Source organism: Puma concolor, chromosome B3 (assembly GCF_028749965.1).
Source record: "Puma concolor isolate L17-30 chromosome B3, mPumCon1.1.hap2, whole genome shotgun sequence".
Classification (NCBI taxonomy): Eukaryota; Metazoa; Chordata; class Mammalia; order Carnivora; family Felidae; genus Puma; species Puma concolor.
In genome coordinates this window covers 39891940-39908925 of record NC_141672.1, presented here as the reverse complement: position 1 = coordinate 39908925, position 16986 = coordinate 39891940, and the positions used below count along the sequence as shown (strand labels likewise).

At 36.0% G+C, this 16986-nt stretch overlaps 1 protein-coding gene across 6 annotated transcripts in view; it reads left to right on the top strand.

Annotated features, from left to right (window-relative positions):
* SYT16 (synaptotagmin 16) overlaps window positions 1–16986 on the top strand; it is a 260696-nt gene that overhangs the window by 153114 nt on the left and 90596 nt on the right. For 3 of the 6 annotated variants that reach the window (XM_086709590.1, XM_025919626.2, XM_086709592.1), the window contains exon 3: window positions 2046–2712. The exons of the other annotated variants lie outside the window; for them this stretch is intronic. In XM_086709590.1, the coding sequence (XP_086565716.1) occupies window positions 2190–2712 (523 nt within the window). In that variant the 5' untranslated portion in view covers window positions 2046–2189. The remainder of the gene's footprint in view (window positions 1–2045; window positions 2713–16986) is intronic. 6 annotated transcript variants of the gene reach the window in all.

Here is a 16986-nt window from a genome sequence, read left to right as displayed (position 1 = left end):
TCATTTCTTGAGAATTGACTACATACTTAGCTCACTTCTAGACATTGTGGATAAGCTAGGGAATAAAACCTACAGTCCCTGCCCTCTAGGAATATCTATTCTAGGGGAGGAGACAGACAATACACCTGACTGAAGGTCAGGTTATGGTGAGCAAACCTCAAGGGATGGATTGAGGCTGGAGAAGATTTGAGACGGAAACCAACTAGGTATGTAATATCTGGGAAGATTAGAGTGTAGGAAAAGTGATCACTCTACAAACATAATGGAAGAGTCTTCATAGACCTAAAGCTAGCAGAACTTGGAATGTAAGGAATGTAAGGGAGCAGAGGTGAAGAGAGAAAGTCACAGTTGTGAGTCTAGGGTGTTGAACCCTTATAGTAGCAAAAGTTATGTGCTAGTTTTGACGGCTGAATTTGAGATTTTGGTGAGACCCCCAAGTGTAGCTCTTTCCTCAGATCAGCATCTCTCAAACTTTGGTGTTTGTCAGAGTCACCTGAGAAACTTGACAAAAATAAAAAGATCCAGGGTGTATTCCTTCAACCAGTCTGAGACTCTTTTCTTTTTTAAATTAGATTACCAGGTTATTCTCCCACAAAGTTTGTGAACCACTAGCTTAGATAACCAGGGATACAAACCTGTATAGAGGGATTGAGCTAAGGGCTGGAGATGTATATTTTGTATACAAAAATGTTGAGCCTTATTGGATGGATCAACTCTCCCAGGTGATGAGTATTGTTTATTGATGAATCAATGCATGTACGAATGGCTATTACAAAAAATAAAAAAAAAAAAAAAAAGCTAGAAGGAAAATTTTAGGAGAAGGTAGGCAATCCAATCAATTGCAGTAGCCTGAGGTCAAGAAGCCTGAAATATACAGGAATGCTGGTAGACTGAGTCACAAGGAAACTATTGCTATAGAAGAGATGGGGTAGTTAAGCACAATCAGTGAATTTAGGCTCTGCCATCATTTATAGCATTCATCCTGAGCTGTTGATGAGCATTGTTAGGGCAATAAGATATATACAAATATTCACACACATATATATACATATATAACATATATATATATACACACACATATATATACATATATATGTATATATATGTGTATATACACACACATATATATGTGTGTATATATATATATACACACATATATATGTGCAATATATATATACACACACATATACATATATATGTGTGTATATATATACACACACAATACACATACATATGTATATGAATTTATGTATATGTTTGTATGCATGCATGTGTATAAAAGTATAGATGTTTAGCTCTAGAATCTTCGTTGTGTCCTGTTGCTATGTTGATGTCCTTATAGCCCCCTCCTTCAGGTTGTGAATCTTGTGGGAAGGAAGGTCTCTCAGGAATCTTTCAGGCTGTAGAGGGATGTCTTGGGGAGGCTGGAACACAGACAAAGGCAACCAGATGCGAGGATCATGTCTCCAATAAGCTGCATACTCCACTTGCCACTCTGTTTTGCAGTGGTTTTTTGCTCCCCAAGAATATAAATGATTTCTAGAAATCGCACAAAAATATAAAATCTTACTTTAATATCTGTTAAAAGCTTTTTAATTCCAGGCACACATCTCCTTTGAATGGATAAATCTTTGTGTCATGAAGCAGAGATGCTTATTAGCCTGCTCACTGGGATCTGCAGGTTCGTAGATGAAGCATCCAACCTTTCCTGTATTTTGAAATGTCATGTCCAACTGCCTCTTAATGAAGATTCATTTATCCTTTTCACATTGTTAAGTATGGTCTATGGGGATAGACTTCTCTCAGTCCACATGAATAGAGCCCATTACTGCTGATGGAAGTTTTGCACATGCCTGAGTAGGTGAATAGGCATTGAAATAATCTACATTTAGATTTCCACAGTCATTTTTATTTGGCTACTTTCAGACTTCAATGATGATCTCTTTTTGTCTCCCAATGTTGTTTGACATTGATTATAGGTTATCTGGTAATGGGTCTGAGGTTGTTACTTTAATAGGTGTAAGTATTTCTTTCCTCTGTTTCAGCTGAGAAGTTTTGAGAGTGAACTATTCACAGCCATTAAGAGATCTCCAATTTAATTTGTCATCATGCTTATTCTGTAGTTCACATTAAGTCCAGAGTACTGAAAGAACTGAACAAGTGGACTTGTAGACATCAGATAGCTGGCCATGGTGTTGGCCATGGCGTCCCAGGATGGTCAGAACTTCTTCCAGCCTCTCTCTTCCTGGATATCTCGGGTTTATGAAGCTCTCCAGCAAGCAGGAGATATGTTATCTGCTTTGCTGGTTAACTTAAATAAGCAAGACTCTAAATTAAGTGAAAAGCTAGACCAGGACTTAGATGATATTCAGATTCAGGAAGCTTACTTTGAAGATGAAGAACAAGGCGATGATTGGCGTCAAGAGGATGAAAATCCCTTGTTTCTTGAAGTGGATCATTTCTCCTGTTGTAATAGTGATTTGCAGGACTCTGCTCAAAGTTCAAGCCCCAGACTTAGCCAACCTGAAAAGGACTCCTGTTCCATAATGTCCCAGTGGCCCAGTCAGACCCTTGATGACCAAAAGCCACCACATATGCTCTCTTCTATTGCTGAGGAACAACGTCACCTTGAAAAGCAAAGAAGTGGTCTTCAGCACAGCTTTGACAGCCAGCTCTCTGGTATTTTAGAAAATGTTAATGGAAAAATGCAAGGTAAGGTAGCCAGTGATTATTTTCTCTGGGTTCTGCCAAAGGACATTTCTACTAATTTTATTTTGACTTGTTTTAGTTATCATATGAATTTTATTTTTCTCTCTCTTTAAACGTTTCCACATACTGGCTTCTTATTGAGAGATATACTCCTTAGGAATATTTTCAATATATAAAACATTGGGAGATCTGTATTTGTGGGTTCCATACTCCAGAACAATAGTTCAGAGCAAGCAAAATGGTGAAAACAAGTTTGTGGGCTCTGTTTGAGAAGCCCTTGTGCATATGTCATGCTTTTTAAACGATCTTTTAAAATGTTCTCTTTTTTTCACTTGGTTAGGAATCTCTAGATGTTACTATATTATTCGGTGTGAAATCCTGTGCAAAAAGCCATACTTGTTGCAAAATTTTTAGTTGATAACACTCCAAGAACACTTTTCACAGCGTTTCACTGAGACGTGATGTGAGATGACAGTAGATAGGAAATCTCTGAAATAAGAATAGCTTGATTTTCTTTAAGCCCTGAGTGGAAAGGACACATTTACAACAAACTGTCTTTAGAGCTTTATCCTGTCAGATATGTTGAATATAGTGAAAATGTAATTAACTCTGTAAAAGTAGCTATAGTATGTCCTGGCATGAATTTCTCATGTTTCTAACGCTCTAAGCCTGAAGTAAGAACATTCGACTTGGTTGAGGGACAGAGGTACCTGACAGGCCAAGAAAGGTGTTGGGTGTGTATATGTGATGTGTGCTTGTAATGCATACATATATCACCAAGATTCTTGGATCTTTTATGTGACTTAAAGGTGATGTCACTAATTCCTTTCTTTTTGGGGGAAGCAGACTCTTCTGGAATACTTCACAGCCTCTTCATCCATTTTCAGTGATTCCTCTTAGTTTATCTTTTTAAGGAAACATTTTATCCAGATACATGAAATCTTAGAAAATGAGGAAACATAATTTCATATTCTTTTTATAGTACTTTCTTGATACTCTTACTTAAATTAATGTTGAAATGCTAGAATAAATTGGTAAAAACAAGGGAGGCTGATATTCTTTCTGAATATGACAAACTTATAAATAAATTCAGTTTCAAGCTTTTAAAAATTATCTGTAGAGATAATTTTAGAAACATCTGGGCAACCAATAGGATTTCTTAGATTTGACTTGAAATTTCTATTCCTAATTTAGAAAATTCTTGCTAAAGTTGAACTGTATTTAAAATGATTAACATGAATTTGGCTTAATAGTTGCTTGAAATTGGATTTTTAAAATTTGTGTAATTGTTGTAATAATCTAACGGCAGTAAAACAATTTGTTTATTGGTTTATTCAGGGGATGTTTATTCTGTGGATCATAGCCTCCCAGAAGGCAGGAGCCACATCATAGATTAATTTTTGTATCCCTAACTTCAAGCATAATGCTAGGTGTATAATAGGACACCAAATAATAATTAATGATGGAACATCATTACAACAAGGTAAGCTAACAACTCTAAGACATAGATACTATTATTTTTCTCACATCACAGTTGAGAAGATTATGCTTAGAGAACTTGAGAATATACCCAAGATCCATATTTAGAAAGAGGCACAGCTCAGGAAGTCCAATTTGAGAGTTTATACATATTATTTCCCTTTTTTTCCTCTCCCTTTTTCAAGTTATAATTTGCATATAGTAAAATTCATCCTTGTTAGTATATGGCTCTGTTTTAATACACAGTCTTGTAACCACTGCCACAACTGAGGTATAAACCATTCCATCACCTCAAAAAAAATTCCCCCAAGTCCCTTTGTACTCATTTCTCTACCACCAGCTCCAGGAAATTGCTGGTACATTTTCTTTCTATCATTTTGTCTTCTCCAGAATGCTATATAAATGGAAATATGCAGATGGTAGCCTTTTGAATCTGGCTTCTTTTATTATGTGCCTACAGTAATGCAGTTGAGATTCATCCATGTTGCTGTGTGTTTCAGTAGTTTGCTGCTTCTTTTTTTTTTTTTAATTGCTGAGTAGTATTCCACTGCATGAATGCACCACAGTTTGTTGATCCATTCATCAGTTGAGGGATATTTGGGTTGTTTCCAGTTTTTAGCAATGTAAATACAGCTGCTATAAACATTTGCGAAACAGGTTTGGGTGCAAATGTAAGTTTTCATTTCAACGAGGTAAATACCTAGGAGTAGGTCATATGGGAAGTATACGTTTAACTTTAAGAAATTCTGCTGTTAGCTGAATACCACTTCACATTCCCAAAATTAATGTAGTCACTCATTTTCACTTTACCATAGTGTTATCATAAAATGTTTTTCAGCCATTCTCACAGGTGTGTACTGATAGCTCTTATTGGGAGATCACTCTACTCTGGTCTCCACTCTGTCCTATGAGCAAAGTCACAAACCGCCTCTTATTTTAGACTATCTTTTCAAGGATGTTTGTATGACAAAGAGCCTTGGAAGATAGAGATAGCATCTCTCTTCAGAGCAGAGAGAAGATTTGTTTGCCTTTCAGTCTAATAAAGATAATGTCTCTCTTCAGGGCAAAGCTTAGGCAGATTTGCTTGCAAATGGTAGAGATTTCACAAGCTGGGTCTTCCTTGGCTGTGACATGGCTTCCATGCTGGGCATCTATCTGAGCCTGCCTCTGCATCGCCCCCGTAGTACTTGGAGAGTGGGGGACTGACGTGAATGTGATGTTCATGTTGTATGTGGTGCTGTAATAAAACATCCTTTGTCTCTGACTCAAGTCTTATGTCTTCTGCCAACATCCATAAAAATTGTAGCAGGCAAAGTTGTTAGTGTGCAAGTAGGATAAAATCTCAAGGCCTTTCATAGGTTTTAACTCTTGTTTTGATTTTAATTTTCATTTCCCCAATAACTAATGACTTCGAGCATCTTTTCATGCAGTTATCTATCATCTGTGTGGCTTCTTTAGTAAAGTCCTCAAATCTTTTGCCCACTGTTATTGAACTGCTTTTTAATCTTCAAGACTTGAGTGTTATGTTTATATTCTGAGTATGAGATACTTTTCTGGATCTTTTCTATTGGTCTACAATTTACAAATATTCTCTCCCAGTTTTGTGGCTTGTCTTTTCCTTCTCTTAATGGTGTCCCTTGAAGAACAGAGATTCTTAATTACATGAAATCCATCTCATCAAGTTTTTTATTTTTATGAATTGTGCTTTTGTTATCATATTTAAGAAATCTTTGTATAGCCTAAGGTTACAAAGACATTTTTCTGTGTTTTATTCTGGAAATTTTAGAGATATGGGCTTTACATTTAGGGATATACATTTTGAGGTAATTTTTAAATATGATATGAAGTATGGATGAAAGTGTTTCCCTCCCACCCTCAATATAGATGTCCATTATTCCTATCTCATTTGTTGAAATGATTATCCTTTTTCCATCATGTGCTTTGGGATCTTTGTCAGAAATACATTATCTATACATGAGTGGGTCTATTGCTGGACTCTATATTTTCCCAATAATCTATATTTGTATTCTTTCTCTAATATCACACTGTCCTGATTCCTGTAACTTTTTTTTTTTTTAATTTTAGAGAAAGCGTGTGAGCAGGGGAGAGCGGCAGAGAAGAAGAGGAGGAGGGGAGAGAGAGAGAGAGAGAGAGAGAGAGAGAGAGAGAGAGAGAGAGAGAGAAGAGAGAGAGAATGAATCTTAAGCAGGCTCCATGCCCAGTGTGGAGCCCCATGTGGGGCTCAATCCCATGACCCTTGGATCATGATCTGAGCTGAAATCAAGAGTCAGATGCTTAACTGACTGAGCCACTCAGGCACCCTTGATTCCTATAGCTTTATAATATGTCTGGAAATCAGGTAGTGTGGGCCCTCCAACTTTATTATTTTAAAACATTGTTTTGATTATATTTGCTTCTCCATTTAATTTTTATTTTTTTATCATTTTAATTTAAATTTTAGTTAGTTAACATATAGTGTAATATCGGTTTCAGGAGTAGATTTTAGTGATTCATCACTTATATATAACTTCCAGTGCTCATCCTAACAAGTGCCCTCCTTAATACCCATAACTTATTTAGCTCATCCCCTTACCCACCTCCCCTTTGAGCAACCCTCAGTTTGTTCTCTATCATTAAGAGTCTTTTGTGGTTTGATTCCTATATACATTTTAGAATAAACTTTTGATTAAAAAATTATGCTGGGAATTTGATTGGAATGTGTTGAATCCACAGATCAGTTTGGAGGGAATGATATGTTGATAATACTTGTTTTTCAATTCATGAACATGGTATATTGCTTTATTTAGTGCTTGGATTTTTTTCCATCTGTTTTGTAGTTTCCAGCATAAAGGGTCTCATACATATTTTGTTAGATTTATACCTAAGTATTTCCTCTTTGGGGATGCTTTTGTAAAGAATACTTTTAAAACTTTAAATTTAAAACTGCTGCTTGCTAGAATGTAAAAATGCCATTGACTTTTGTATAATGGCCTTATATTTTGCAATCTCTCTAAACCCACTGTTAGTTCTAATAGTTTTTTGTAGGTATTTTGGGATTTTCTACATAGAAAATAATACAATTAGTGGGAAAAAGGACAGTATTATTTCTTCCTTCCCAATATCCCTTTCTGTTATTGATTTATCTTAACTGATTATGCTCTATTGAGCACTCTGTTGAATAAGAGTGATGAAAATGGATATCTTTGCCTTGATCTTGAGCTCACTAGAAAAACTTTGTCTTCCACTATTACTTAGTATTTAGGTGTAAGTATCTGTAGATGCTCTTTATTTTATTGAAGAAGTTCCCTTCTATAGGTTTGCTATGAGTTTTTATCAAAAAGGAGTTCTGTAAAATGCTGCTTTGCAAATATTGAGATGATTATGTGATCTTTCTTGGTTAGTCTGTTGAAATGAATTACACTGATTAATTTTTGAGTGTTGAAGTTGTCTTGCATACCCAGGATAAAATCCACTTGATCATGGTACTGTTCTTTTCATGTACTGCTGGATTTGTTTTGCCATTGTTTTGTTGAGGATTTTGTTTTCCTTCTGTTTTCATTAGGGATAGTAGGCTGTAGTTTTCTTTTCTTGTACTCTTTGTGTAGTTTTGGTATCTGGATAATGTTGGCCTCACAATGAATTCACAATGAATTCTGAAACATTTTTCGTTTCCTGTAGTCTAGAAAAATTTGAATTAAACAAGCATTATTTGTTTCTCAGAAGTTTTCTATAGTTTTCCAGTGAACCCATCTGAACCAGGAATTTTGTGTGTTGAGAAGTAGGGATGGGAGGGGGAATATTTTCAACTACAAATTCAGTTTCTTTAGTATGTATAGGATTATTCAAGTTATATGTCTTTTTTCTTGAGTGATTTTATGAGTTTGTGTTTTTCAAGAATTTTTAAAATGTCATCTATGTTGTTAAATTTATAGACATAGTATTTCCTTGCTATCTTTTAAATGTTTTAAATTTCCTGATATTGGTGATTTTTGTCTTCATATTTTGCAGAGGGTGAGGTCTGTCTGAGTAAATTATTATCTAATTTATATATCTTTTTTTCCAAAGAACTAGTTTTTGGTTTTATTAATTTTTCTCGATTGTTTCTCTGTTCCTGATTTTATTGCTTTCTACTATTATCTTTATTATTTTCTTCTGCTTGCTTTGGTTATAATTTGTTCTTACTTTTTTCTAATATAATTATTAAATGTATAAATTTCCCTATAAGAACTGCTTTATGTGCATCCGATAATTATTAATAACTTGTCATTAGAAAATATTTTCTAGTTTCCCTTTGACTTTTTTTGATACGTGGTTTACTTAAAAGTATGTTGGTTGGGGCGCCTGGGTGGCGCAGTCGGTTAAGCGTCCGACTTCAGCCAGGTCACGATCTCGCGGTCCGTGAGTTCGAGCCCCGCGTCGGGCTCTGGGCTGATGGCTCGGAGCCTGGAGCCTGTTTCCGATTCTGTGTCTCCCTCTCTCTCTGCCCCTCCCCCGTTCATGCTCTGTCTCTCTCTGTCCCAAAAATAAATAAACGTTGAAAAAAAAAAAAATTTTAAAAATAAAAAAAAGTATGTTGGTTATGTTCCAAATATTGGAAATATTTTAGATAACTTTCTGTTACTAATTTCTAGTTTAATTCAGTATGGTCTAAGTATATATTTTATATAATTTTGTGGGTTTTTTTAATTAAAGTTTGTTTTATCGTTCTGAATATGTTCTGACGTGTTGAATGTTTCCTATGTACTTGAAAAAGACTATGTATTTTGCTGTTGTTGGGCACAGTGTTCTATAAATTACTTCACGTTTTTTGAGGATGTTTTTCTCAGATTTTTTTTTATATACTTATTTTATCCACTGATTTTGCCAACTGATTTTGTTTTGTTGATTACTGAGAGAAAAGTATTGCAGTTTCTAACTCTTCTTGTGGATTTGGCTATTTTTCTTTCCAGTTCTAGCAGTTTTTGCTTCATGTAGTTTGAAGCCCTGTGATTAATTCCATATACATTGTAGAAATATGTGCTTCCTTGATGAATTGACTTTTTGCTCATTATGTAATACACCTTTTTTATCCCTGAAGTCTATTTTGATATTAATATGACTATTCCAGCTCTTTCTTTTTTTTAATGTTTGTTTGCTTATTTATTTATTTATTTATTTATTTATTTATTTATTTATTTATTTATGTGTTGAGAGAGAGAGAGAGAGAAGCATAGAGAGGAAGAGGAAGCAGGCTTCGTGCTGTCAGCAGGGAGCCTGATGTGAGGCTTGATCTTACCAACCGTGAGATCATGACCTGAGCCAGAATCAAGAGTACAATGCTTGGGGCACCTGGGTGGCTCCATCTATTAAGCTTCCGACTTCAGCTCAGGTCATGATCTCTTGGTTCATGGGTTCAAGCAAACATTAAAAAAAAAAAAAAAAAGAATATGATACTTAACCAACTGAGCCACCCAGGTGCCCCTCCAGTGTTCTTTTTTTGTTTTAATTTTTTTTAAATGTTTGGTAATATTTGAGAGAGAGAGACAGAGTATGAGCAGGGGAGAGAGAGACAGAATCTGAAGCAGGCTCCAGGCTCTGAGCTGTCAGCATGGAGCCTGATGTGGGGCCCAAATTCAGGAGCTGTGAGATCATGACCTGAGCTCAACCAGCTGGGCCACCCAGGAGCCTCCCAATATTCTTTTGATTAGTGTTGACATGTATATTCATTAACTTTAAATTTATTTTTATATTGATAGTGGTATTCTTGTGCATGGCATAAAATTGGGTCTTTTTTTTTTTTTCATCCAACCTAACAAATTTTCAGTTAATTGGTCTTTTTTTTCACTGTTTCGTTGGTCTTAATTGTTTATATTTAATGTAATTTTTGATATTGTTGAAATAAAATCTGTCATTAGATTATTCCTATTTGTTTCACCTATTCTTCATTTCTTTCATCCTATTTTTTTTTCTGCCTTCTTTTGAATTGACTATTTTTAAGATTCCATTTCCTCTCCACTCTGGGCTCATTATTTATATCTCTTTTTTTTAATTAAAAAATTATGTATCTTTTTAAAAAATGTTTAGTGGTCATGCTGGGATTTACAACATATATCTTTAATTGCACTCTACCTTGAAAAAATGTTTTACTGCTTTAGGTATAGTTTAGTGATGCTACAACAGTATATTCCCAAATTTTCCCTCAAGTCCTTTGTTTTATTGTGATACATTTTACTTTTATACATGAAAGAAATACTCAATACGTTGATGCTGTTTTGCTTTAGATGGTTGTCTCTAGATTGGTTGTCTCTCTGATTAAAATAAGAATGTTTGCCTCATTTATGCTATTTGAAGTCTTTAGCTTAGGCGTATATGCTGCTAATGAATTATCTTAGTTGTTTGTCTGAAAAATATTTATTTTTGAAATAGATTTCAGCTAAGTATGGAATTCTGAGTTGACAGTTATTTTTTTCCCCAGCACTTTAAGGTTGTCATTTCACTGTCTCATGGCTTGCATAGTTTTCATATGAGAAGTATGCTGTAATTCTTACTTTTGTTCTTCTGCATGTAATGTGTCTTTTTTTTCTATTGGATACCTTCAAGATTTTGTGTTTATCTGTGGTTTTCAGCAGCTATATCTAGGGGTGTGTGTGCATGTGTCCGTATGTGTGTGTGTTCTGGTGTTGATTTGTCTTGGTGTTCTCTGATCTTTTTGTGTCTGTAGTTTAGTGAGTTTCATTACTTCTGGAAAATTCTTGGCCACCATCTCTACAAATATTGCTTCTAATACATTCTTTTTGCTCTAGTATTCCAATTGCACAAATATTAGACCTTTTGATACCGTCTCACAGCTCTTGAATGTTCTTTTTCCTTCACTCTTTTTTCCCTTTTTGTACTTCAGTTTAGGTGGTACAATCTAATGACATCTACAAGTTTACTTTCTTTGTGTCAAGTCTGATGACGAGTCCACTGAAAGTCTGACGATGAGTTCATCTCTGTTACCATATATTTTTATTTCTAGCATTCTGATTTGACTTTAAAAAATAATTTCAGGGGCGCCTGGTGGCTCAGTCAGTTGAGCATCCAACTTCAGCTCAGATCATGATCTCACGGTCAGTGGGTTTGAGCCCCGCATCAGGCTCTGTGCTGACAACTCAGAGCCTGGAGCCTGCTTCAGATTCTGTGTCTCCTTCTCTCTCTGCCCCTACCCTGCTCACACTTTGTCTCACTCTGTTTCCCAAAAAATAAATAAGTGTAAAAAAAAATTTTTTTTTTAATAATTTCAGTCTTCTTTGCTGAAATTTCATATGAGTTTATGCATGTTCCCCCTTTTTCCACTATGACTTTTAATATGTTAATTATAGTTACTTTAACTTTCCTGTCTGGTAGTTCCAACATCTGAGTCATCTCTGAGTTTGGGTTTTTTGATTGCTTTGTCTCTCAATGGTATATTTTTCCTTTCTTTTTATTTTGCTTGTCTTGTAATTTTTGATTCAAATCAAACATCATAGGTAGGGAAAGGAAATAGTATTTCCATCTGGAAGTAAGATTAGCCTTTTCTTAAGCCATACAGAGAAAGACAGATACCATATGTTTTCACTCTTACGTGGATCCTGAGAAACTTAACAGAAACCCATGGGGGAGGGGAAGGAAAACAAAAAGAGGTTAGAGTGGGAGAGAGCCAAAGCATAAGAGACTCTTAAAAACTGAGAACAAACTGAGGGTTGATGGGAGGTGGGAGGGAGAGGAGGGTGGGTGATGGGTATTGAGGAGGGCACCTTTTGGGATGAGCACTGGGTGTTGTATGGAAACCAATTTGACAATAAATTTCATATATTGAAAAAAATATTAGCCTTTTCTAATGCTGGGAGAAGGTTGGGTCAATGTAGTCAGAATTTGATCTGGGTATGGGTTTTGCTGTTATTGTTAACCTCAGTGTTACATAGGCTTCAAAATTCTCTATTATTACATTGTGTTTAGGGTAGGGGCTTGTTTTCTACAGATTTTTGTGAAAATCTGCTGTATCTTCAGCCTTGAGTCTCCTCTTTTTGCCTGTGCCTCAGAAAGGGTCTCTCTCTTTAGGCTTTTGTCCCTCTCCTTAAGGAGCCTTCTTTCTTCTATATTACTTGGTATTTGCTAATGTGGTGTGGTTGTGTTGGAAATTTCTGTTTTCTGCTGTTTTGGAGCAGCCTATTTTAGGCAGTTCTTATGTCCCTGTGTCACAGGGTTAGGGTCTTCTCAATAATTTTGCCCCTCCCCTGATGGTCTGACCCTAAGAATTCTTTCTGCCCTTTTCCTAAGGTGGAATTTTTAATTTTGTTTTATTCACTCATGTTAATGTGTTTTTATCTGTGGTTTAGGAGTGACAAAATTTGCTTCCCTTCCCCAAGTAGCTTAAAGCCTTTGTTCCATAATGTAAATATCATAGAAGAATTTTGGCAAGACTTCTTACCTCTCCTATAGTAGCCACTCTTCCCCTCTTCCAGGACTGCACTATGAGAGAAACTTTCTTTACTCCTGTTGTGCCCTGCCTCCAGTCTTTCTTATGAATTTTGTGGAGAAGAGCTTCTAAATGGGTTTTGATTTTCCTTGGATTTGTGACTCCTATGAGTTCTATACACTTGCGCTTGTCCATAGTTGGCCTTTAGAAATTCCTTGAAAATATAAGCTTCTTCTTACCATCTTGCATAAATCCAGCATCTGCCCCTAGCAAGGCAATGCTTGAGTCCTTTATTCCTTTGAAATAAGTTTTCTTTTTTTCTCTTTTGGACTAGTTGTTTGTATTATGACTAGAGCTCTCTGATGAGTTTAAGAAATGTGTCATTTTACAAATACCTATATTTTATTGTTTTTGTTGTGAAAGAGTGGGAGCATTATTTCCAATGTTCTACATCCTAAGTAGAAACTGAGACTTAGAAAATACACACTTAAAACTATATTCTAAAATTGAATTGGACATTATTATTAATAGAGTAGCATGTTTGGGCTGGGAGATAAATGTACAACTAAGATATTGGTTTTCCTATAATGAGTTGTGTAATGCCTAAGAGTTACTCATATGTAATGAGTCCTATAAAAAAAGTTTGTGTAAAGTGACAACAACTAGGTACATGGTAACTCTTGAGATAATTTTATCAGAGATGGTCAGAAAAGGTTTCACAAAGCAGGTGATATAGGACTACAAACTGTAAGCATGAGTCAGAATTTAACAGGTGGATGGAGGGAGAAAAGCATTCCTTTTAGAGGAATGGCATGAACACAGATATGTGGACAAGCCTGACATTTTCAGGGATGGAAAATGAGGCTAGAGCTTAGGCTGCAACTGGGAAGGTCTTTGTTTTTTCTGTGTTAGGGATTTAGCTTTTATTTTGTAAGCAGTTGGGAATCTCAAAAAGATCATAATCATAAGTGACACCAACAGAGCCTTGTTTTAGAAGGATAACTCTAGCATCAGTCTGGAGGCTAAATTGAAGGGAAGAATGTATGTTGTCTCTCTAGGGAGCTACTGTAAGAAGAAATGGTATCTGAAACAATATGAATACATATAGAGAAATAGTTATCATTATTTTCATGACACAGTGAAGTCATCAAAAAGGCATCTCAGAAAGAGAGTCTTTGACAGGGCTCTGAGAGAGCAATGGGGGCATTGGCTTATTAGTGGAGGCAAAAGTCCAGGTTTCCCTCTTGGCCTCCTTAACTCTTGAAGGGGTGGTCCTCATTAATGTTGGGTGAGGATGGGAGTTCTATCTTCCCATGTGAGTTCCACTAACACTGAGTTGAGGGTAGCCTTAATACTGTTGGGTGATGGTGAAAATCTTGTCTCCACTAGAGCTCCTCTGATACCCCCCAAGTTGGGAGGGGCAGGAATGCCTCAATTCAAGTCTGGGTCCAAGTTCCTCATGTGGCGTATTCTGATAGAGATAGAGGATGCTTATTATTGGCTATCAAAAATGAAATTCCTGGATCCCTACTTTGCCTTCTTTGGCACCCTCTGGTGGGGATATTGATCAGGGTGCCTCATTATAGCCTGGTGAGGATGGGAATGTAGGCTCCCCATTTGGACTTTGCTGGCATGGATGAGGGTAGGGAATAGTTTTTTTTCTTTCTCTTTTTCTTTTCTTTTTTTATTTTTTTACTGTGCTGTTTAGCTAGAGTAGAACATTGATTATCTGAGTTTTCTGTTTTGCTAGGCTGCCCCTTCCCTGGTCCTTTGCATAGAAAGAGCGGGCTTTTCTTGGGAACTTTTTTGTCTGTGCCTGTTGGCATTTATGGGTTTCCAGCTTCTTCGGCTTCATGTCTGGGCTATGTGTGGCAAAACAACCCAAGAAACTCACCACCATGCTCTTCCTTGAATTTCATGGTCCCTGGCCATTCTACCATCTTCTCTGTACCTTTTAGTCTTCCTATCTTTGTTTTATATACAGTGTCTAGGGTTTTTGATTGTACTTAGGGGGAAGAATAGGGAAAAGTACATCTATTCTATCTTCCTGGAAGTGAAAGTCTTCCATTTAGTCCATAACAGTATTATGACTAAATCTCACTCACTTTTTTTGATTTCACAGTGAAACTAAGAGCAATAGAATATGACAAAGGGAGGCGTGAATGTATAGGTCAATATGGGGAGAAAAATTTCTCTAAAAAGAGAGGTTTTGTATGATGGCTTTTCTCACTTAATCAAATGCTTATTGAATGTCTACCATGTATACAAAGCACTATGGGGAGTGGACAAGTATACACACGTATAGATCATGAGCCCCTCCTTCAGATTATTGCAAAGCTTATGCCATTTGTTTAATATGTTCCAGAAGATGCACAAAAGCTTTCAATGTCCTGGCTGTTGGTGGTGGTGGGAGTTGGGAATGCAGTAGAGACCTAAAATGAGACAGTCTCATTGGCCCAACTCACTCATGACTTTATAGGTGGGGGAGCTTTACTAAGTTGCCTTTAGGGAGTTTCCATCTTTGTCTCTCTTCCTGATGTGATATAGCCCACTAATTTACTTCAAATGCCTCTTAACCAGTGAACAAAGACTCTTGTTCCTCTTTCCTCAAAATATGTACATACCCTGAGCCCTCTATGAAACCAGGATAAGGGACGGGACTCTCAGCTGTATGACTATTAAACACTTGGTTTTTTTGGGTCTACCTGCTGGCTAGCAGTCTTAAATTATCATCAGTGCTCAGTTTTCTTTTTATTCCAACGGATCACGGCAGCTGCAGTACATGGCTGCTTTGCAGTCTATTAAAGAGATGTATTTGGAGATACACTAGGAAAAGGCGGCATTTTAATCAGTGATTTATATGCACTTTTTAAAAAGCCTTGTCAAGTCTGCTTTTACCATTTAACCTTGAATTCTTTTCATAACATTGTATCTTGATTTTATGTTCCTTAATGTGCCATATTTTTTCACTACAATAGATTTTAAGCTAAATTGGCCCAAAACAAGAGGGATGCTGAATGCTTTTTGTAACCATGGAAACATTTCTGGGCACTTACTGAGGATCTGGTTGCCAATAGTAATGTAACAGAGAAAAGAGATACACTTCATTTAGCAGTTGCCTATGATTAAGAGGCAGATAGACTCCTTATAGTGATATCTCAAGATAGGTTTTTTTGGTTTAAAGACCCAAATCCAAAACACCAACTTCTCAGTCAAGAAGCAGTTATGACACTTTGATATGTGATGGGAAAGAGTTCTAATTGCGTTTGAAAATCATCTTTGTTTTCAGTTTTTCACCTCATACTTTTTTTTTGAGACTGTTTTTTAACCACATGTATTTGTTTCCAAGAAATATGCTCACTATTTCCTGAAATAGCCTGCTAATGGAATTAATGTGTTCCAAGTACACTGGCATATAGAACTTTAGATACACTCTTTGGCTAGATGGAATGAATTAAAAAAAAATAGAACAGCAGGCTTTGAAATCATGGTGACATAATTTGACTTTTCGGTCAGATTATGAGGCTAATATAACATGAAAGGGAAAATCCTACAGTGTTCTTAGTTACTGGTTGGTCTCAAGATTTTATGGATTGGGGGTATTTTGTTCTGTCAATGTTGTTAGGATTGCTTGTGGCAATTGAGACTAAATGGCATCAGTTAATATAATGCAATTGATTTATAAATCATATGGGCTTTATTTCTTTTCTGTAGGACATGTTATGGCACATGAGATGTTGCATCCTGCCTTTCCTTTGTTTGCAATACTTGAGCTTTGCTTTTGCATTGACAAAGTGCTTTCTTGAAAGTAAACTTATCTCTGGTTAAATTTGTCTTCATTCATTAGTCCTTCATTTGATAGCATATGCCATCACATTCCTTGGTTATCAAGAATTGGTCATAAAAAAGTTTAGTATTTTGCAAAATCTTCAGAATTTGTTTTCTAAAACCTTTTTGAGGTTAATTTTCTTGACATGTTGACTTGCATGTTTTAGAAAAAGTAGGTATTAATGAACATGCTAGGAGCTGATGTACAGTATTCAGAGTCTTGACATTGAAGGCAAGGAGACTTATTGCTACTGCAATGTATTTTGCAATTTTGTGTCATTTTTAAAGGAAATTTTAGGCGTGTAACAAATTCCTGCATGGACAGAAGTTGGAACGTATGACTTATTCAAATGGTCAGAATGTGGATTAAATTTTTACCTTGATTTCTGGGTATTATTATAATAGAATGCTTGAACATTTTTAAAGGCAGCTTTAAAATGAGGAAATAAAGTCCTTTTTTCTTTTCCTATTCTTACCATCATTAGGAATGGATTAGAGAGATAGGAGGTAAATTATACTACAAATGAGCTTAAGTTCCATTTTTCCAATTCCCA